At 43.0% G+C, this 22609-nt stretch overlaps 1 protein-coding gene across 7 annotated transcripts in view; it reads right to left on the bottom strand.

Annotated features, from left to right (window-relative positions):
• Positions 1–22609, bottom strand: part of SPTBN1 (spectrin beta, non-erythrocytic 1) — a 135930-nt gene that overhangs the window by 58867 nt on the left and 54454 nt on the right. Inside the window, exon 1 of one of the 7 annotated variants that reach the window (XM_040612408.1) lies at positions 19156–19771. The exons of 4 other annotated variants lie outside the window; for them this stretch is intronic. In XM_040612408.1, coding sequence (XP_040468342.1) covers positions 19156–19264 — 109 coding nt within the window. In that variant the 5' untranslated portion in view covers positions 19265–19771. Of the gene's footprint in view, positions 1–7004; positions 7086–19155; positions 19772–22609 lie in introns of those variants that run through there. 2 more of the 7 variants (XM_040612406.1, XM_040612407.1) reach the window with 2 other exon arrangements.

The raw sequence follows: 22609 nt of genomic DNA, 5'->3' as shown, positions 1-22609 counted from the left end.
TATTAGCAATAGAGACAGCAGAAGGGGGATGGCACAGCCGCTCTTGCCCCCGCACCTATTAACTCCTGTTGTGCTCCCACAACGTGGGAAAGCAAAACAAGCCCGTTTTGAAAGTTGTGTGACTGGGGCTGGTCATGTTAAAACCTCTCCTGATTATTTCTACATGGTGTTTCATAATGACTGGAGGTTTTTGCAACACTTCTACCAACCCTTTCAAACTGATAAGCTGTATTTTTCTGCCCTAGGTTTTCAGGTTAAAGCATGCACAGAATTAAAGCCGATGAATTTTGGTTATGTTTCAGAGAAAGAAACGTGCATACAGAAAAGCAGTGCTTACCACTCTGACAATTCGGCTAAGCACAGCACACAACTATGACACCTTTAACATGCGGTGCTGTGCAAAAACAGTATGGGCCAGCTGCACCCACGAGTGACAATGCCAGGGATTTAACATCAGTGACAGGCCCTGAAGCACTATTATGATCTCAAGTGATCATTTTGACAAATGTCCTTCATACTTTCAAAAACACAGTTTTAGATGTTGAAGATTAATTAAAACTAGAGGATATGGGTGGAGCTCCAAGTGTCCTACAGCTTGCGAAAACATTTGTTTCCCAAGGGTAAAGAGAAATGCGCAACATGCAGAACATGCACAGCAGGAAAACGGAAGCCGGTCTAACAGCAGTATCGATAATACAGAATCCAACTTATCTTGAAGCAACACTGGGAAGGAAATTTCCTTTATGCGGAAACCCCCATGACAATACGACTAGCATACAGTGGCTCGCAAACTCCAGCTCTGTGATTGTGATAAACCAAGGACTGACTTTGTTTAGGAGTTTAGTAAATAAACTGGAGTTTGTACATTGCAATGCGCCTAAGCCAGGGCTGGATGGGATCACAGGCAGGCATCTAGCCCCTTCCCTGCTGGTGGAGAGTCGCTCATTTCTTCCTCTGCTAATCTGATGAGATAAAAATCCCAACAAACACATAGTCAACCTTCTGAAAGACCAGAGCATCAGTTGCCGAATCCCCAGCGTGGGACAGCAGGAGTGTGGGGGGGTCACATACACCATTCCCCCTTGGTCACACGCTCAACTCCACTGAGTTCACTCCAGTGAACTCAATGGGGCTGCGCCAGAATAATGGTGAATTTGTCTTAATAACTGCCCTGGAAAACGCACAGCTGCAGAGGCTGGCTGAGAGGAACGTGGGCCCCGTGACCCCTTTGCTACTCCCACATGCCAGAAAGCGTTATCAGCCCCAGTCCCTTTGCATGACTGCAGCACTAACTGCTGCTGTGGCAAAGGTTACCTGTGTGGCTGCTTGTTTTCTAAAAACAGCTTGAAGTCAATCTGCTCCCTTCCATACCGGTCAAACCACATTTTCAACAAACTGACCTTGAATCTCTTTCAAACTGAATGGCAAATATGTTTGGCGCACACTGCTGCCAGCCCTGTGCAGGTAAAACTACTTCAAGCATCCAACAGCTCCTGCCAGCCCAGGACAGCAAACGCCTCTGCACCCAGTCAGATAAACAGCAAAGGGGGTGCTCTCAGAGGAGCTGAAATGCTACTGAAGAAAACGGAGAAATTAGAGCACAAAAGGCAAGCTGAAAGGAGCACCAAGTGTCTAAGGCTGCTGCTGGGCGCTTAGTGTGAGCGCAGCCGCCTTGGGACAGCCCAGCCGTCAGCAGCACTGAAATCCTCCCTGCTGAGCCCAGCGGCACACAGCTTGCTCTATGCATCACCACTGTTCGTGGATCCCTGTAATACCTCAAGCAAGACAAATTAAGGATGAGTCTTAATCCCTAACTTCAAAAGCTCTGTCTCCGGCAGGTTTACGTCTTTTTTGATTTTGAAAGTAATTTTTCCAGGTTAAAATTATTATTTTTCACTATAGCAAATGCAGCCAGTGTGCACCCTATGTGAAGCATTGCTAAACACACTGACTCAGACAAAGATCAGCTGAGCGTTGCTCCAGGCGCACACCACTTTTGCTGATAACCAATTATGCACAGCTTCCCAGAGCTCCCCAGATCGTAACCTACGTTAACCATGCAAAAAGAAAACAGAGCTTCCTTTCACAGGACGATATTCCCATTTACTGCAAGTTTTCAGGGTGCAGGATATCACTCTACATTTTCTCATAGATGCAAGGACATGGAGTTAAATAGCCAGTAATATTCACAGCTTCACAAATTCCAGCCATGCCTGGAAGTTTTTCAATTGAGGAAGATGCCTGGCAGAATGGCAGATAAGCTCCTGTGACCAGAATGTGGTGATCTAACAAGATTTTATCAGGAAACAACATGAATGCATGCACTGCGATAATCTTCACCACGTTACAGTAGCAGACAACCAATTCTGAACATGAAATAATTCTAATACAGGTCTAATCTCTGTTGTTTCAGGCAGGCTTGAACACAGACTTATAGAAAATAACTCCCCTATACACAGACCCCTCAGCAGATCAACAGGACCAAGCAAGAGCTCCTTCAGTCACCCTAGAACTGCCTTGAGGAAAAGAACACCACCAGTGGCTCCTGGTCCTTAAATTTCCTGTCCAAACTGAGGGCTGCGTGCTCAGAGGAAGGCTAGGGACTACCGGCAGCCTTGGCCTGCGATCCATGCTGGGGAAGGACGCTGAGGTTGGGGCTTGTGTGCTCCTGAGAGCCTAGCAGGACCCCACACTGGGGCGACACCCTCGGCTGGGACCCTCCGTAGGACTGCTGGCCCGCTGGGCTGTGGGGCAATGCACATCAGTCAACTGATGCAACGCTAAATATAACCCAAATGGGGGAAAAAAGCATCTCTGTGTATCTGTACTGCATCAGCTGAGGAGAGAAACATCTGCTCGGGTAAACACGAAATGATGGCCTTTTCACATGGTCCCCATACACTCTATATTAGTACACGTGGCAGTAAGAAGCCCAAGAGAACAATGCCTAAGCAATGCCTAAGCATGCACAGTCAGGCACAGAAAGTCTACATTAAAGTGTATCGGAATCGATCAACAGGGAAGAAAATTATGGAAGGAGGAAGGAACACTCACTCAGGAGGACTATTGGGTGTCTCTAGAAAAAAGGAAATAAAACTCATTTCAATATTCAAGTGTCCTATGACTCCCCTTTAGCAGTAAGGCAGTAACACTGAACAGTTGTGCTGCTTTTCTCCAGCTGCAGGTAACGGGTCAGGACTGAAAATGGGGGCTGACGAAAATGGACAAGAAGGAGCTTACTGTAGAAAACACAAGTCTGTAACACACGTGTGCAGAGGTAAGCAACAGCCTAGAATGAAACCTGCAGGAAGTCAAACAAACACACACCTTCGACAAAAAACACGAAACATGTGGGTCCAATGCTTAGAAACAACAGGTGAACTTTAAATAAACAGGCATCTCCATTTTTACTTCAGTCTTGCAGACAGTTTAACATAGAAGAATGACTGCAGCTGATGGCTTTGATGCAAGTAGGACGTATTTGTTACGGTTATTTTATGACATGAAGTAATCTGTGGAGTGACTTCCCCATCAAAAACGGTGAGATTATGCCAAAGCTTTTACATGCTCAGACATGACTTGGACAAGAACCTGATTGCGAATGTTAAAGATGACAAAGCAACGAGGCGATTTTGTTCATGCTGTGTTTAGCTGGTGATTTTCATTAGGAGCAAAATCCTTGCTGCTTTCCCGACTCTGCTACACAGACACTATTGTTCAGAAGTCAGGGGTGTGTTTAGCAATCCATTCTCTTTTACTAGGAAGCACCATCCAGCTTCTAAATCCTATTAAATATCTACCCTTCTCTATTAAACACTACAGCATGTGACTACTTTCACTGCTGAAAATGCTCTGAAAAGAAAAAAGGGAAAGCTACATAATGCAGCATGTGAAAAAAAACCAATTCTGCTGCTTTCTCTCTTTGATGTCACTAAACCTCACTCACACAATAAAATGATGCACAGAACAATGCCCGGTAGCCAGCCAAGCATTACGGGGTGTGGAAGGGCAGGTCCCTTCATTGTCTTTATTTTTACACAGAGTTTATAGCAGTTTGGTGTCAGCAATACAAAAATAAACCTCCTGAAAGCCAGCTTCGGATTCATGTAGAAGGATGATTATGTTCATCTGTACAGTCTCCCACAGTAAATAAATGAAACATAAAAGCTATGTGGTTTAACAGATTAAATTGGTGGAAGAACTCAGCCTATTTCTTTTTTTATTATTATTAATTCAGAAGACAGAAGTGACATATATAAGCAGATTTAGAGAACATATGTGCTCAGCACTCCTTACATTGGTGCGAGCTATGTGAACTGCTTGTTTAACTTCAGGAAAACTGGAACACAAATTTGTGTAAATATCTCCCACATATTGACCACCAGCTCCTTGCTATGGAAAACACCGTCACACAGCCCGTTTCATAAACATTAACCATTCAGGTTTTTTTCCCCTGGTACTCTAGGACACCAGCTGACTTCTTGTTCTTTTGTATGAAATGTAAAGCAGCTACAGAAATGCAACCTTTCTAGTGGATTATTAAAATGGTTTAACACTTCTAGGTGCTGCTCTTGAAAACACCTACACCCATCTTCCGCTTTAAATATAACTACTCACGTTGTTGAAGTCCATTATGAGAAGAATGCTCAAGAGGACCAAGGCCTGATCCCCAAAGTGCATTTGGAGAAAGATATTACAAAACCATCCTTACAGCAAAATAGTAAAATTACAGTTGAATAAAAGAATAAATTTATGGCCCAATAAGTGTGCAGTATAGAGTTCAAATGGACCTCCCTTAAAAACCAGCATGAAAACCACCTCAGCGTTGTCAGCATTTAACTTAAAGGACACAAATGCCTTATGGCTGATTTGATGCTAGTGGTTTACACTCACTGCCATTTTTCCCTCTGCGTAAAAGACAAACCACTTCAGTTAAAAGGAGCATGGAAAAAGCATCGGCCTGTCCCAGGACACTGACTGCGAAATTCCCACAGAAGAACAATGAAAACCTGAGGTCACTGCACTATTTCAAGTACACACAATCTTGTGGGGTCTTTGCTGTTTCCTTTAAAAAACATTATGAGCATAATGCAGGGAAGTGCCAGGGGGGTTCTGGGGAGGCAGGGGTGTAGTGCTGCTGTTTTCCATACTTGCCCAAACCACTGTCTGATTGGCAGCATTAGTGAGGGTAAGAGGAAGGCTTGGCACAGGCACTTCTCTACATAAGGTCCATGTTATTTCTTCCCATTTTCAGCAAACCCAGCAGAATGAAAGATTTTTACAGTGGATTCCCGCTTGTCTATAGGAGAAAAAAACAAGCGTAGGAAGAAGGAGTTGGTTTGGTTTTCTTTTATGACTTCTGTTATTCTCTTTTCCTTTCAGTACTCCTCCCTCTCCTGCAGGTAATGCAACAGTACTCACAAAAGACAACGAGCACTCTGCTATTTCTACAACTCAACTATGTGACCAGACTAGGATCCTCCTTATCTGGGTATTTGGAAATATGAAATTGTAACTGTTAACCAGAGATGAGTCAGTAAGGGATGGGCATCAGGTCTCAGCATTCACTGTGAAGACAGCAGAATGGATGCCGAAATCCATCTTTTACAGAGCAAACCCAGACACTGTGGAGAGAAGCCTAGAGAGGCATGCACCACTCGGGAAGAAGACAACTTGCTGGTGCTGCAAGACTGTGTAATTCTGATGGGGTACCAAGAAGAAAGCTGTTACCATGAGAGTGTTTAGACACTGGATCCCCCACAGGCTGTGGGATCTCCATCCTCAGGGATATTCAAATCTCAACAAACCAAATCCCTAAGCAACCAGATCTAACACTAAAGTTGACTCTGTTTCGAGTCGGTGTGCTGGACCAAATAAACTACTTGTCCAACTCAAAGTATTCTGTGATTCTGTGAATTTTAGCAAGCTTAAACAAGAATAGGACAGAAGACTGAACTGCTAGTATTCCTATGGAAACCCACTGAGGGATTTCAGAGAGCTCTGGGATCTTCTCTTTCATCTCAGGCACAAGTTGAGACATTACATGGAGAAAAAAGTCAAAGCTGTGGTATGTTTTGACCATGCTTCTTTAAAAACTCATTGCAATCAGAAAGAAGAATAGATGAAAGAAATGCCAAACCTTTGTTGGTTTCATGTTTAAATCTAATTTCACTTTAATGACAGAAAAGCATGAGTAGAAAATAAATAAATCTATGATGAATGAATTTAATCCTTTCAAAATATTAAACCTCTGTGCTAAGAGATGTTATCATTATAATTAATTGCTGTTAAATTATAATTTTCATTATCACAGACATTTTAAATGGAAGAACATGTATTTAAACAACCACTGTGTTGATCAGGGATTAATAGCAGTTGATTTCATAGCCTTGATGAACAACATGTTGAGTTCATCCAGTTTCCATGGTTACACAATAATTTACTATTGTTAATTGCACGCTGTATTGTAGAGTCAGATGCACTATGCTGACAGGTTGCCGACTAAAAGCAGAAACACCACAGGTAGGCCAGGCAATGGTTCAGCAAGCCTGAGATCTAAGCTAAATCCCAAAGGTGAAAGCTGAATGAGTAAGAGCAATAAAAATATTGTAGCTTACTATAAAAATTACTTGTATAACTGAAGGAACTATGGCATTTACAACATGCAGTTATTTCTAAGAAGGGGGTTTTAAAAATGCATGAATTTTAACGAGATTTGAAACAAACTGCTAATAAGAAGCATTAGAGCTAAAAAAAAATCCCTAATCTTCTCTGGCTCTAATCTGCAAACCCATCATACAAAGCACCAGCTGAAGTCCTGGAGTTGTCTCTTGAGACTGGCAGAATTGATGCCTCCACCTGTTTGCTTGCTTAAGAAAAGCTCCAGAAAACTGAACCACAATGTAAACTTTAACACACACATTCCTATCAGTATATTAAAGTTCTTTTTCAAGAAATCCACAGGGCAATTAAAAAAGTAATAAATCTTTCTTTTCATGCCATACCTGTTTTCTAGGGACTTCTGAGGAACAAGTTGCACATACATTCTAATTCCTCACCTCAAAATTTTCCTGCTGGTCTGTTTGATTCCAATCCAAAGGTCATTTACTGATCTGCTTTTGTGGGACAATGTGGCATATTTAACCAAAACCATTTTAGCCTTTGGAGTTATGCAAGAGTGGGGAAAAAACGATACCTTTCCAGCACAGTATTTCCTGCCCACGTGGTAACTTTCAAAGCAGTACCAGAAAAAAAAACCCCTTTGTTTCAAACTCTCAGAGATGTCTCTGAGTTTTAAAAGGTGATGCAAATTTGAAGGAATTAGCTGGGTAAAATTATACTTTCAATGCTTGTATCTTCATCCAGAAACATCACTTGTTTTTCTGGTCTTAGAAGTGGACCTGTGAGTTGTACTGATTGTGCAATGCATTGACTACACAAACTGAAAAGCTCCACGTGGGTACAAAGTTGCAGCTTTTTGTTGAAGTTATCCATGAGAGCTCGCAATAATTTATCTTCACTTACTTTAATTTTTAGCACACTGAGAAAATTAAGTGCCAGACATCATCAGCTCAGCATAATCAATATATAAGAACAACCCAAACACTCCTGATTCAAAGTAATTTCACAGATGTCTCCTTAATCACACTGCATGTGGGCTCTATGCTCTGGGCTTTTCCCTCTCTCAAAATGTGAAAGTGTTGTTTGTTTAAAAAACAGACTATGAAACACGCCAATTAATAAAGGAAACACAGCTTTCAGAAGTTTTTGTACTCTGATTAATGCTCCCAATTATCTGTTAATGTAATATTAATGTCATTAAAAAAATAATTCCAGTATTGATTAAGCACAAAACTATTGCAGATTTGCCTTACATATGCAAATAGGTGCTTTGAACTAAGACCATTTTTGTGTCTATACCCACTTACACACCTTCATAGCCAAATCACAGATACACATGTGTACACAGGCATAAAAATGCATTTATGGCATCTTGCAAAGATCGTGTGTGCCTCATTTGTGTTCCTAAAGCCTGAGACATGACAACTCTCTGGTTTTCAGGTCTCCAAACCTATGGGCACATTTCAGCCCAAGTCAAATGCACAAGACTAATGCACAGGAAAAAGCTCCGCGAATACACTTATGAATATGAAGTCCACAGTGACTTGCAGCTGGTGCCACGGAAATGGTTTTAAACATGGCAACAGGAGCTAAACCAGAAGGGAGAGATGACTCGTGTAGCACAGAAAACAAAAGGTGTTCTGGCATTAGGTGGTTCACAGACGGACACTTAACAACTGCTAGGAACCAGCTGGGATCAGCCACACTCAGGGAGACTGGAGGAGAGGCACAGGACACCCCGTACTCAGCCCACTGAAACGGGTGCTGCAGAGACTGCACCACTCTGTCTAGTCATTCTGGTGATTCAGGAAAAATGGGGGAAAAGTCCCCTCTCAGCAGCTGTATTATCCTGCATTGCTTGTCCCACCCCTGCCATACCCAGCCCAGAGACAGCAGCTCTCCTGGAACCAGTGCAGAACTGTGTTTCATCCCTATGGAGGATGCCACTGCCAGGACACACTGCATGGCTAAAGATTTTACATATCAGGTGTCCTTAAGTGTTGTCTGTTCTCCAGGACAACTTGCAACTGCTTTTGTTTAGGGGAAAAAAAAAAAAAAAAAAAAAAGGAGTATCTGCAGTGAGGAACTGGCTGGAACACAGCTGGCCCCAGGCACAGAGAATACATAAGCATCTTTCAAGTGGCAGAGCATTATTAGCATCGACGTGCTGGTAAATATCAGTGCAACTCACCTCTTAGGAGCAAATGTTCCAGTAAGTAAGGATTTATATAATTTATAATTTACCATACCAGGCATCACTCTTAACATATTGATTTTAGGACAGAGACAGAGAGAGAAGCATTTAATAACATGTGAGCAGCAGCGGATTTATGGAAAAAATGTGTCACGATTTCCGTATCTTGCTCTGTGAACTGCTTCTGTATGGACTAAGGCAATCACGTCCAGATGCAACCAGCACATAATCTGCTATTAGAGGCTGATGGATTAACAGTGCACCTGTGGAAGTGACAGCGGCCAGGACATCACCTAGGGAACAGTCAGGAAATTGTCTACGGGCACTGCCAATTCTCTAAGATTACTTCCTTGAGCTAAAAGTGAAACACAGCTTCCTGTTACCAGGCGAGGCCATGAGGATGAAATGCAACACTCACCCCACAGGGTGAACAAATCCTGTGAAGAGAGAGAGGGAATGGGGTACAACTCACCTCTGAGAAAGCAAATACAGCAGTTCCCACAGCCACAGCTAAAACAGTGCCTGACACCCTTTCCTTCTCCTTTGGGCCCACGATTAGAGCCTCAATCCAATTAGACGTCATCCACTTAACCAAAGACCTGCCATGTACCCCATGGCTTTCATCAGCGCCTCCAACTTTGGCGTGCAGGGGCATGGCACAGCCCCCTTGACACAGGGGGCGAGAGTGGGTGTACCCACCTGCACTGTGGGTGCAGACACTGCCATCCCAAGGAACTACTTTTATTTAAACAACATGAGACACAGAGAGGTTAACACAAATTATTGAACTCCCCATGCATGAGAATAACTGAAAGGTCAGAAGTTCAGAATGAAACCAACATCTGATGTTCCTAGACACCTCCCCTATTTATTCAGAGCCTTACTTAATTGCCATTCCATAATAGCTATTACTCATGTTAAATTGTAATGAAAAGCTAGTCACATCCGTGATTTCAGAGCAGTGTCTATCATTATATTGCCAGACAATTTGGAAAAGCTGAAAAGAAGAACACACCCCGAAAGAAATCGCCGCTGCACCACCCGAGTACTCTAGTTTCCCTGGAAATAACTGTGGAAAGATACTAAACTAGACGCAGAATTGTTACCCAAAGTAAAACACAGTTAGTTGACTACAGATGACAGCCATGATTTCACTTTCCTTTTTTCCTGAAAACAAATCACAATCACATCATGTTTTCAAAAACTGGAAACACTGCCTGGACAAAATGAACACTAAGAACTGGACTTTGGGATTTTTTGGAAGGGGAAGGCTGAAGCCAACCATACGGGAACCAAAGAAGAGTCGTCATTTGAGAAGAATGAAGGAGCAGGCCTGTAGGTGGGAGAGAAAATCCCACGAGCAAGTCCCTTGGCACTGTATTGCTGCGCAATTTCATTGCCTTTAATGGGACTGTCTTGGTTTAGATTATCTGAGAAGCGCGATCCGCATATTGGCTAATTTTCTGAAGAGTTTGCCAAGACCTTAAGTTAAATTTCCCTATCTTTTTTAAACCATAGGGGGTTTTTTTCAAGAAAAATCTGGGAAGCTGGCATTTATTTCATTCAGAGAACCTCTTAAATCTGTCTGTAACAGTACATTGTTTTGTTTAATCTTTGCAGGCATAAGGCCACCCCCCTTGCTTGTGATTACAATGCTGTGGTAATACAGTTAATTTTTGTACCTTGCCACTACACTCTCCTCACTGTCTCTTGGGTATGTAATTCTCTGGCTATTCTGCCTGAAAACTCAGTTCCGATAGAACTAAAACAGACAAGAAAAAAGAAGCCAACCCCCAACGACCAAAACAATCCTCAGAAACATATGCCTGGCCATTCTGACAACAGCCAAGGCAGAGATGTTTGCAGTCTCTGCAAGCCACCAAATAGGATTCCTGTGCAATGCCATTTGGGATGACACTTTTCCTGTTTGCTAACATAGGAAGCATTCAAAACCTGCAAGTAAGAAACCAAATTCATGACCTCGTGCCCACTCCACACCCCCAGCCTTAATAGACTGTTATTAAAAGCAGTGCAGGACCGTGCATTCTGATATAATGTCAAACAGAAAACTGACCCTGTTCAATGTACGTTTTGTCATGTACACGTAACTGGGCCTGTGCTTTCAAGGGTTCCAGTTCATATCATTAGGAACAAAACAAACTTGACTGAACATGGAATTACCAGCATTTCCAGTTATCTCATGAAAAGGCCACTTGGCAACGCCAGATCTTTCACAAGACCTTTGAAAAGCCACGAACGCGGCCCCTAGACTGTGCCACAGCAACTGCCTGAGTGTCTGCTTAACTGTACTGTTCCCCTCAAAAACTGAAGGGCCTTTTTCTTTAAGCTTCTCTCCAAGTCAAACAGTGGGGCATTCAGCACGTCTACGAGACTGGTTAATATTAGTTTGGCTACAGTAGTTCTCTTTCAACAAAGGAGGCTCTCAGCCCGGGATACCCTCATTCCAGCAGCAAGTGTACAAGGCCTTTTGTGTTAACGTGGGTTCTCCCAGCCATCGCGACCTTAGGCTCCACATCAAAAGTCACAAGCACGAGTGCTCACCATCCCTCTTGCCTTTTCTCCTCTGAGAGAAGCGCAAGGACTCAGTTATATTCATTTTTAGGAGCAGCAAGCAATTTGAAGCTCACATGCCCTCCTTAATTACATGCAGGCTATCACACAGGACAGTAGAGCCAGAATTACTTTGGGTGCTACTGTGTTCTGTACGTGAATGAAATGACATGCTCAAAGCTGAGTTAAGAGCAAGGCCCTCCTCCCCAAAGCATCGGGTGGGGAGCACACATCATCCTCTGCTTCTGCATGCCAGGCTGCCACCTTTTCCTTGTTGCACTGAATCCCAGAGCTACTGAAATGCAGAGTAATCCATGGGTTTCTTACCTTCCCCATGGTTGACCCTTTACTTTGAGAGGGCTGATTTTGAGTTGGGAGGGGAGTTATTTACCTATTAATTATTAAATAATTTTCATCTTTGGAGTTATGTCACTTCACTTGGACAACACTGGGAAAAGGACCGTTACCTGCCAGACACAGCTACAAAATTCCAGATTCGATTTTTTTGTGGGAAGGGCAAAGCAGATTCTAAACCACCTGACCTTATTCTATCTCCTTCGCCACAGCTTTTAAAGTTTACAGAGACTAATTCCCAATATTTGGCTTAACAGTTTTCCCAAACCTGTCTATTCAACAAGATAAATTCATTTTCACGTAAGGAAAAAATATGTCATTGTCATACCCTGCTACTTAATACTTCTCAGTTCAATTTAAACAGGAGCAAAAAGACCTTCAGAGCCGTTAGTAACCAAATACTCTTTCAGTGAATTCTTACATGAAATTCAGGCTCTGAGCAGAAGGGGTGTACCTACCAAACCCCACATCCTGCGCTGGGATATCACGGAAGAGTAGTTTAGTACAGAGAATAGGAAATGGGAATTTTGTGAATCATGCTGCATATTTGTGATTTTATTTTCTTCACCATTCCTACTTAGCTTAGGTAGCATTTCATCCACTTTAATAGACAAAGCATGCATCCAACAGAAAACAGAAAGACAAAAGAAACTGAGAAGAGAAAGGAGGAAATCACAAAACAGATTTAAGGAAACACTCAGGAATGAAAGCCTACCATTGTTCTGGCTTTTTATCACCACTTTCATCTCAGTCCATAGTCTTTTTTTTTTTTATTGCCCCACTCTCCACACAAGTTAATGGCAAAACCCACAATCAATTTGAATAGGGCTCTTGGATAGCAAAAATATTTGGAATAGGAGCCCGTACTCTTTCATGGTTACAACATGCCTACAAAACGTTGGGATGGTCTGTAATGTTTAGCTTATTTGAGACATCCAGTGCAGAAACACAAAAGGGCCAGTTCCTGTCCCAGCACAAACAGCTGCACTTCCACATTTGCAGAGCTATGGGACTGACGCCAGTTAAGAACATCATACAAATCATTTTACTGTTCTAACTCCGGCGACAAATCACCCCAGGGTATTCAAAATACCTTACTGTCTCATGTGAAAATATTTGCTTACAAGCTTAGTTTACTTCACAATTTCAGAGCCACAAAAAGTAACAGAATTGCCCCTTTTTAAACAAAATTCTGCTCCAGAGCCTAGAGATCTGTTTTAAAATTAAGCTTCTTAAACACACAGTTAAAAAAATATATATTACAAACAATCTAAACAGAAACTGAAGAAAACAGACTACAAAAAGCCCAAGGCAACAGCTTAGACTTGTAAATTTTATGTTATTTCAGTGAGGAGTCAAATCCAATTTAAATGTTTACTTTCTCAACTGTATCAATACTGATCGGAAAAGTAGAAATACCTTACCCCTGTTCTTTCAACTTGCCTTCTGTACATTCAGAAGTGCCAAAACCTATAACCAGAAAAGTAAATTTCTGGAAATTTTGAAGACGTAAAAGAAATTTCAGAGCTTTTTGCAAGAGACAGCAGGAATTGGAGACAAGCGTTGCCTTCAGTAGCTATGGGATTATAAAAACCTGGTTTATTCCTCTAACAATGAGAAATGTCTCAGTCATTTAATCTTGAGCCATGGTAACAGTTTATCTAGCAGTAAAGATAGAGTTGCCGTACTGTCCTGAATAGCCCTTCAAAACAGGGAAAATACAAGCTAACTTTATTTCTCACTGTCCATCCTGAAAGAAAGTCTTTCACGAGACCTTTCTGTTAAGTTTTCCTCAAAATCTCGTATTTAGTTTCATGGGGTTCTATTAATTGCAGGATTGGGAAAGAACAGGAGTGAAAGGTTTGAATACTTTAAGTTACTGGGTGTTTTTTAAGTTTATCCTTCATAGACAAAATTATTCCAGAACCTTCTGCAAAACCTTCTTCTATGGGTTTGCTATACATCATTTAAGCAAACATTTAAAAAGCTCAGAGGCAAAGCTAGATAGTTTACATGTATTAAAATTAACAGACAACACACATAGATAGTTTACATGTATTAAAATTAACAGACAACACACATGGTCACTGAAACATGGCTTTCACTTCTGACTGTACTCATGTGATCCGTCCTCGTCCGAAGGAAGGGCATGAAACAAATTCCCCATGCCCTGCTACATGTCATTTCACAATTTCTGCAATGTAACTGTAGGTTTTAGTTCTGGAAAGTGCAGAAATTATAAGGTGGTTCAAAGTAGCCTTGTCTCACTCTGATTCTCTGCATTGGTTCTGAGCTACAAGGGGATGTGCAGAGTTGAAATTTGACCAGTTGGTTTTATAAGTAGACAAGTAGAAGTCCTAGGCAAGTGATTTGCTACAAATGTCCATTTTAAGGAAGAACCTGGGCATGTTAGTTACAACACTTGCCCAGTCATTTCCTCCAAGTAAACCCCTAAATTAAACACTCAATTAGTTGGCAAGAACGTCTGTATAACCTGCAAATTTGAAATATTTCTAGACAGAGAAGTGTTTCACCAAAATGCCCTAAAGCTGAGTCTAAGATTCAGATACGTTTGCAGGAATCTTTACATTGCAAAGAACAAAGGCCCAGCTGTCACAGAAATGCACACTTTAGTGGATCTGAGAGGGTGAAGTAAAAAAAGTACCCATGTAAACCAGACATATTTCATCTGGAATGAAATTCAGCCTTCCCTGCATTTCACCTTTAACAGAAATTACCATGACAAGAAGTGCCAGTGACCAATTTGGTAGGCAAAGTAGGATGTCCTTCATTCAGTAATCACTGCCTGTAGCTATGCAGGTCACCGATAGAAAGAGACTGAAATCCTTTAAAAAGTAAATCTTGCAAGAGGGAAGACAGCTGTTGAAACTGTCTTTTCAAAGGTCACCCATATAACTTCAGAGGATCCTGGGTGCAGCAGCCTAGCACAAGACAGTAGTTCAGCAACTCCTGCAAACCTGTCAGCTCACAGTGGGAGCGCAATGTTTATCCTTGGGCATAGGCAGGGATGTGGGGATAAAATGTTATGGCAGGAAAAGCTGTGGGGAAGCCCTGCTTCAGATAGAAAAACAAACAGGAAAATGTTCCTGCTGTTCTGCAGCCTGGATGGGAACCAATCTATGCATACAGATCCCAATATTATCGAAGCCGATTATCATTGACCACTTAAAAATAGAAACCATGTGTGTGTCTCTTTATGCCAAACTGGAACCCAGACCAAACCTATTTGGATCACTGCAGATCAAAGGATTACACAGCCAAGGAGCTCCCCTGCTGAAGAGCACTGCTATCAGAGCAAGGGGTTTGCCCCAGACTCCCAAGATACTCACACAATCGCATTATGTTTTCTGGTGCAGGTAGTGCTGTGTAGCTAGTCAGTCTTTCATCTCCATGAAACAGAGTTTGGGGTTGATCTAAAGCTGGCTTGAACAACTGCTGGGAAAGACAGCTCACTTTTCCTAAAGGCTTATTTCAGTGCTCACTACATTAGGTGTCAAGTTTTTCAAACCATACTATTTCTAACATGGCTCAAAAGTAGTAACAAAATAAGGTTCCCACTAAAAATGAACAGTTTCTAAACGGAAAGGCAACATTAAAAAAACCATAAAATCAAAATGTACCACACAGAAGGGTACATCACAGATCTCCTTTGAAAGCTGGCTTTCCTCTGGGGATTTATCAGGAGCACAAATCTAGCTCACCCCCATCCCCCAGGATTTTACATTTGTAATTACCACTGGAAATTTCACACCTAGGGCACAGCATTAGAGCTGAGACCCAACTTTCCAATGACACTGCGGGAGCTAATAAAGTCACCAAGCTACTAAATGCCAGAAATCTTAATAAATACCACTCTGTCCTGTTAATCAGGTGGTAAGAAGGAGCTCACGAGCAGTGATGATCGCAGCTTCTCTGGGCTGGTGGCCTCTTCCCTCCACCTTAGCTGTGGAAGGTGATTCAGCTGCAGGATCTCCTTCCAAACTCCTGGCTTGCATTAACCTCTTCCTGCCAACTCCTACAAACTTGCCAAGCCAATCCACAAGACTGCCTGTTCATGTAGCACAGGTGACAGCCTTGGTTTGCATTATAACATATATTGTTTGCTTTTCAGTTAGTTCCTCAGCTGAGCTGGACAAATTTTCTCCACTGACGCACCCTGCACAAGCTACATGGCAATGCATTTGCCACAAACAAGTTTTGGGGTCCTGTCTTTACCTGCAGAGAGCTACTCCAGCCCTGCAACAGATCCCTTTCTACTGAGCAAGTGGTCAGGAGAAACAAAACTCCACACCTAGGTTTAAGAAGATAGCAACTGCTGATACTATCTCTCCCTTATCATTCCAGGACTAGGTGAGCAAACATAAGAAGAACTTACTGAAACTTAATAAAGGAAACAGAACTTGCTAAAGCATTTTTCTCCCCACACCTTTGCTGACATTCTCAGGAGCACAAGGACTGAGTACGCTAATCATCTTGATTATCATACACAAGACTTCAAGGTTTCTTTTGACACAAAGCCTCAATTCACTCGCAGGCAGCATTGTCTTCTGCCACATCCTGCTTCACTCTGGCCCACGAAGGCAAACAGGAGCTGGGATCTCCTGTGAGGCAGCCCCTTTCCCAGGTGCAAAAGAAGCCAGTCTGGTCCCTTTGGCGCAGTCCCACAACTTGTGCTGGCTTCACACCTCAGTCGGGCAGGGCTGGAAAATCTGCTTTAAACACTCCTCAAGTTGAACAACTTAGTTTCCTTACAATCATCACTTCGAGGCATTTAAAAGAGGTGGAATGTAGGAGTGCCTAGGTGATCACATACGATCTGAACTTGCTTTATCCCTAGCATTTTGGCTCCTCTTCTCATGTGAAGTTGCCAGTGCAAATCTAAGGTATTGCCTTGGGAAAGGGGAGATCAGACAGGGTTGTTCTCTGCTCATTGCTGATTCACATTCCTGCTTCGCACAAGGCCTGAGCACTTTCTCTCTTTATTTTAGTCAAAACAATATGCTCCTAAGTGCTTTTTTTGAGGAAAACTCCCAAGCTTTACTAGATCTGAACAGTACCTTGCTAGAAGCTAGTGCAAAGCTGTGGATTCACATGAAAACTCTAGGAACTGTGAAAAATGAGGGGCAAATTCAGTGTGGGAAGAACTTGAGTAGAGGCTACAGTAAGCCTGTATGGTGCTAATACTAGTGGCTGCTCTAGAGAGCCATCCTACCGGAGGCAAGAGGGGTGAAACACAGGTTTAAAGGGGCGAAACGCAAAAATAAAGAGGCAGGAAAACTTCAAAAGGTACTTTTTACTACAGACTGAAGGAGGTTTGAAACATACCTGCTCTTACTTGTTTGTACACCTCCACAGCGAAGAAGGCAAAACTGGTGATAAATTTGTAATTTAAAAATATTACATATATTCAGCTTATCCTTGCTAGGTCTGAGTCCAGATGCACTGAGCAATGCCCAGTGCCGCAGAGCTCCCAATGTTTTCACCAGTGCCTTCTAGCAAAAGGACAATAATCAGCTGAAAATTTTACAACTACAAATCAATGGCTTTTTAGATGTTCTTCAAAGTGCCATTAATCCAAGGAAAGACACCTGCATTGGCAGAGTTAAGCCACCCTCTTTACCGCACACAATATTTTGTAAGGTCATTTAGCGTTTTGCGGAGTATCTAGTGCATAATTTAAAACATTTCCTGTACCTAAGCTCCACCCTGAACAGGATCATTGGCAGAACTTTTTTTCAAGCCTGCCTGCCTTCTCTGCAGTGTAAGTAAACAGCTATGGGACGGTCTACTGCAAGTCCTTCCTTACAATTGCAGGTGAATTCACTGCATTTTCTCTCTTTTGTTAGAGGAAATTGCAGTACATTTAGGGAAAGCATTGCAAGTTTTTTTTTTTAAGTCAACACAGTGCATTCCACTGAAGGGAAAACTCACTTTCTGTGCTTTCTACACTGCAGCCTGCTTTCCTCTTTCAACGTGATGTCAACACACAGATAATGGATTCCTGAAGCAGTGACCCTGAAAATGATAAAATCTGCCTTCTTTAGTCTGCTAACTTAACCAGCAGAGAAAGAGGTGTGAGCCACTTTTCTTTTTTCTGTGCCACAAACTTACCTCGTTCTTTTTAAAGCAAGTACTGCAGCTTAAGATCTGACAGATGTCCAAGATAAAGCCTCTAACATATTCCCTCGTGCAAGTTCAGAGCCTGGATTTTCCATGCCTTGCCTGAGGAATGTCTATGTTGCCAGTGTTTAAGATGCTGTCATTTTATCTTATTACATCCAGTATGCAGCCATTACTGTGAACCCGTTCACAAGATAAACAAAGTATTATGAATGAAAGATATTTTTTTTCCCTCCCTCTCTAAGCCAACAAATAGGAACATTCTTTGCACTAACCAGGCTCTTCCTCCCTCTCTGACAGGAACCGCAGGACCACACTTGTGGCACAGACCAGAGTAAAATAAGAAACATGCACAGGAGGGCTGGACTTCACTGTACTCAGGCTGCTCTCTGGGATTCTTTAAGGAGTCACACGGATGTAGAGAAGGACATTTGGTTTTGGTTAAGAATTCTTTTTTATTTTGAAACTGCAGTGCTAGAGTTCATTCATCGTTGGGACCAGCCTTACACAGAGAAATGACAGCATGTTTTACCCTGTCTGATTTAGAGAGTTGCTGGGCACAATCCTCCTCCACGGCACTGCTAATAATTTGGGATTCCAGCACAGGTCAGAGGCCTACCCTTTAGAAAGGACACGACCATTCCCCAAAAGAAACCTCGGTTTTCTCACACAGATAGAGAATTTAATGGGAAGACATTAAAGGACACTCTCCCTCTCTAAAATGAGAAATATAAACGAGAAATATAAAATTAAGAAAACTGCTAATGTTAAAGTAGGTTCATGCTTTCTCAGAGATCTACAATGTGAGCAAACTAATTTGTTTGGAAATTCTGCAACTGTTCTTCCTTTGAAGAACTTAAGCCACCCGCCATCACAGGAAGTATGCAGGGAGTTAGAAAAGGCTCACGCTGCAAACTGCACCCAAACAAAGCTAGGATTTTACGACGAATTTTCAGAGTTATGAGTGTATTTTATTTAAGGATAAAATAAATAGAAAGACCACATCCTCCCTCCCCCCCTTACTGTTCTAAGCGACTTGGGTTAGTCCTCATCTGTAATGCTGAATGGCTCAGAGTGGGACACGCACCCTAATGCTGTGTAAGACTCAGGACACCTTCAGTGAGATAAAAGCCACACATTTTCCTATAGCACCACGTTTGGCCTCTCTCATTAACACCTTGATGCAATAAGAACAAGCCCAGACTAACATGTTTACAGGGATCATATCATAGCAACAACTACAAAAAAAAAAAAAAAAAAAAGCACGGGCTTACCTTGTAACTGCTTGAATCTTCCTTCTAACTGATTATAGTTATACTGTACTTGAGCTGCATATCCTGGGGACAACGGCCCGGGCATACTGCTTGATTTTTGTAATTCCATTTACAGGTAACACAGGGAAACGACGAACTGCAGCATAAAGGAACCACAGGTTTCTCTACCATACATCTGAGTAAATCCCAGCTCCTTCAGTAGTTTGGCTTCGGTCCCTAGAGAAAACGCTCTCACTGAGCCCTAAGTAAATAACAGCTTCGGTTCAAAATCCAGCAGTGTGGGTTGGCGGCAAGTTGTCTGTAATGGATTCAAACTTAAAGCACCATGAGGGTTTTTTTTGGTGGTGGTTTTTTTTTTTTTTTTTCCTCCTCGCTCCACTACAGGCAACTCTCAAGTGCTCGAATCTGGTTTCAAACGCTTGCCTGGCTCTGGCGAATCTAAATCAAAAGCAAGCCTGCGATTCAGCCCAAAGTAAAAGCAGCATGGAGCCACACGCTGCCGTCCCTGCCAGCGCTCCCAGGAGCCGCGCACACCTCAGACCTTTCTGCCGGTTTGTAATATAATCAGCAGCCGCCCGGCTGCGAGCTGATGTCACTTGATTACCATACAGCACCGTGGAGGAAACGAAGGCTGTACCAAGGGCGAAGGGGCGGCGGGGCCGGGGAAGAGCGGAGCCTCATGCAATGCCGCCGCAGGCTCCTCCGCTGGGGCAGGCCGTGCTGCCCCGGGGCCAGGGGCCAGAGGGGCAGCGGGGTCTCCAGCCCGCCGCTCCCGCCGTCCCGCAGCACATGGTGGTACTTTCCCGAGCAAAGCTGGTGGAATTACAATCTTTTGTTAAGAGCCTCATGTAATGGAAAAGTCTCAGATTACTATCACATGAAAAGGAGGGCACTTTATTTATCTGCAAGACTATTCACTTGAAGTAACACGCGCACACAGAAGCACTCATTCAGTATTCAGAAAGAGACGAGGAGGGGACACGGAGAGATGTACGCTCCAGCACACTGGGAACAAACGAAAGCTTTGTGAAAAGGTTCTTTAAACAGCCAATTCCTGTCGCTTCGTTTTATGTTACTTGTCGATACCAAGGATTTTGACATCTCCTATGCATGTGGCTCCTTGCCCATTTATCAGTGTGCTGGGTGTTACTGCAAGAGTAATGGTTGTCTGGGCTGTGCACTGGAGGGGGAGGACTGTAAAGTAAGCCCAGATGCCTCACCTCTGACTAGCACCTTAATACCCCGCTGTAATATCAAGGCACACAACAGCAGCAGGGCTAGGTACTGGAAGTCAGTACCTGCAGGTGGTATTAAGACAGAGGATGGCAGTTTTCCCTCAGGGGCATGAGCTCCTAGCCCTCACTCGTTCATAAGTGAAATGAAAATGTCAGTTACACATTCATATTCTCAGTATGTACCATTTGCCTGTTCATTTTTAAAACTGCTGTTCACACAAATGTTTTTTCGTCTTGCATTTCCAAATTCCTTTCCAATGGAATCCATGTTCTCTTCTCCTCCCACTCCATCCCCTCATTAAACATTTCAAAATGTTGCCTTTGTTTTGATACTGTTGTTTCACAAGGTTTTAGTCAGATAGTAATTTATGTGAGGACCTTTTCTGTGGGAGAAGTGCAGTCCACTCCCACTGACTTGCTGCAGACCTAGCTCCTGCTAGGCGTCAGGTGGAAATTCAACCAGCTGTGACCAACATGCCCGGGAACAAACTACAGGAAGTCCAACCAGCAACACTTCCAATTTAGGGAGATGTGATGGAAGTCAACACTTCTCAACTGAAGCTGGGGTTTCCAAAAACACACCGACTGTTGAAAATGCCTGGCACATTGCTCCCGAGGTCATAAATACACTTAAAATATTTATGGCTTTTAACTATACTGTTTTACGTAAAGCAACAAGGTAGCCCTAGTCCAGAGTTGCTTGTTACGTTGATTCAGAAGGGCTTTTACTAGTGTATTTCAGTGAACTCCTTCAGATCAATATAGCTGTATTTACACAGGACTTTCAGTACTACAGCAGACCTCAAGTAGAGCCTAAAACGTTTCTGAAAGTTGGCCTTCAACCTTTTCAGCACTACCTACACTTGGCCACTAAAGGCTATTCAGCTGCCCAAGCCAGAGTTTCCAATGTCAGAGATGAAAGCGATTGTCCACAGGGGCTGCTGAACCACCGCTGCACAGGGGACCCCAAGGTACTGCAGGCTCGTGCCCCGAAAGCACGTTTGTAAGGCAAAAAGGGGATCTGAGGAAGCACCTGCACTTGTCACCGCAGCAGGCAGGATGCTGCTCTCCAGACAACAATGCACTGATATGGCACTGCGAGTCCCTGTTCCTGCTAAACCTTCCCCTGATAATCTTTGTACAGCCAGCTGTCCCCTCCAGCACGCAGGGACCCACACACTGCAGTTGCAGCCATGGGATTTCCAGGCTAGGGTGGGAGGGAAGAAGGGCAACACAGAAATATAAATGGCTCCAAAATGTACACAAACAGAGCTCGGTAAACCAAGCCGTTAATATACAAATGCAAACGCCCCCAAAGCTCAAGGAGCATGTTTTACCCAGCACACAAGTACAGGCTTATTTCCGTCCCAATTTTTTTTTTCCTACAGCTTTCTACCAACAGCAGCTTTTGCCTGTAATGCCTGACCTATGTTATAATTAAACGAAACCCTTCCCCTCAAGAGCAGGCAGGCAGCCAGGCCCTACCTGCAGGCATATCAGCTTATTACTGTCCCACCTTGAGCAAACAGGTGTTGCTATGCGAGCTCAGAAGGTAAAACTAAAGTCCAAGTGACTGACAGGAGAGCTGGAGCATTTTTAACACCATGAAGGACATAAATCAGGAGCCAGGAACTTCTCCCCAGCTGAAAGCTTTCCCTACACCTTTGGCAGGCGACAAACTAATGCACGTGGCCATTATTAAAAATATTAAACTGTGAAATACTACAAAAGCAAAACATTAAAAACTAATCATTTGGCTTTGACCCATTTAAAACACAGACTGGCTTTCCCCACCCGGTCATAAAACATTAACACCACATACACGAATTTACACTTTAGATTGTTCAGTGTGGAATAACTGAAACTAGTAAGCTAAAGATTCCCAAGAAATACTGAATAAAAGTTAGGGTTTGAGGATTATTTTTTTTTTCCGTGTCCCCTCTCTGTCCCTCCCAGTTCTGGCCTGCCCAAACTAAATGCTACTTTAAAAAGAGAAGGATTTGCAGCAGGTATGGAGCACTGCAGGCTACGCAGCGAGCAGGGGGTGAGCTAAAGGAAAAGGGAAGAATCAGTGCTTGAACTAAGCTGATTTTGCTCAAGGTCTGAAAAAGAGACACAAGACCCTAGCACAGCGTGGAGAACCCGGCAGCACTCGCTCTGAAATTCTGACCTCATTTTAGCTGCCGTCCAGCTCGGCATTTGGGCTGAACAACAGGTCC

The sequence above is a fragment of the Falco naumanni genome, chromosome 12 (genome assembly GCF_017639655.2).
Source record: "Falco naumanni isolate bFalNau1 chromosome 12, bFalNau1.pat, whole genome shotgun sequence".
In the NCBI taxonomy this organism is placed as follows: domain Eukaryota; kingdom Metazoa; phylum Chordata; class Aves; order Falconiformes; family Falconidae; genus Falco; species Falco naumanni.
The sequence above is the reverse complement of the archived record's forward strand: the minus strand, read 5'-3'. Positions and strand labels throughout refer to the sequence as shown.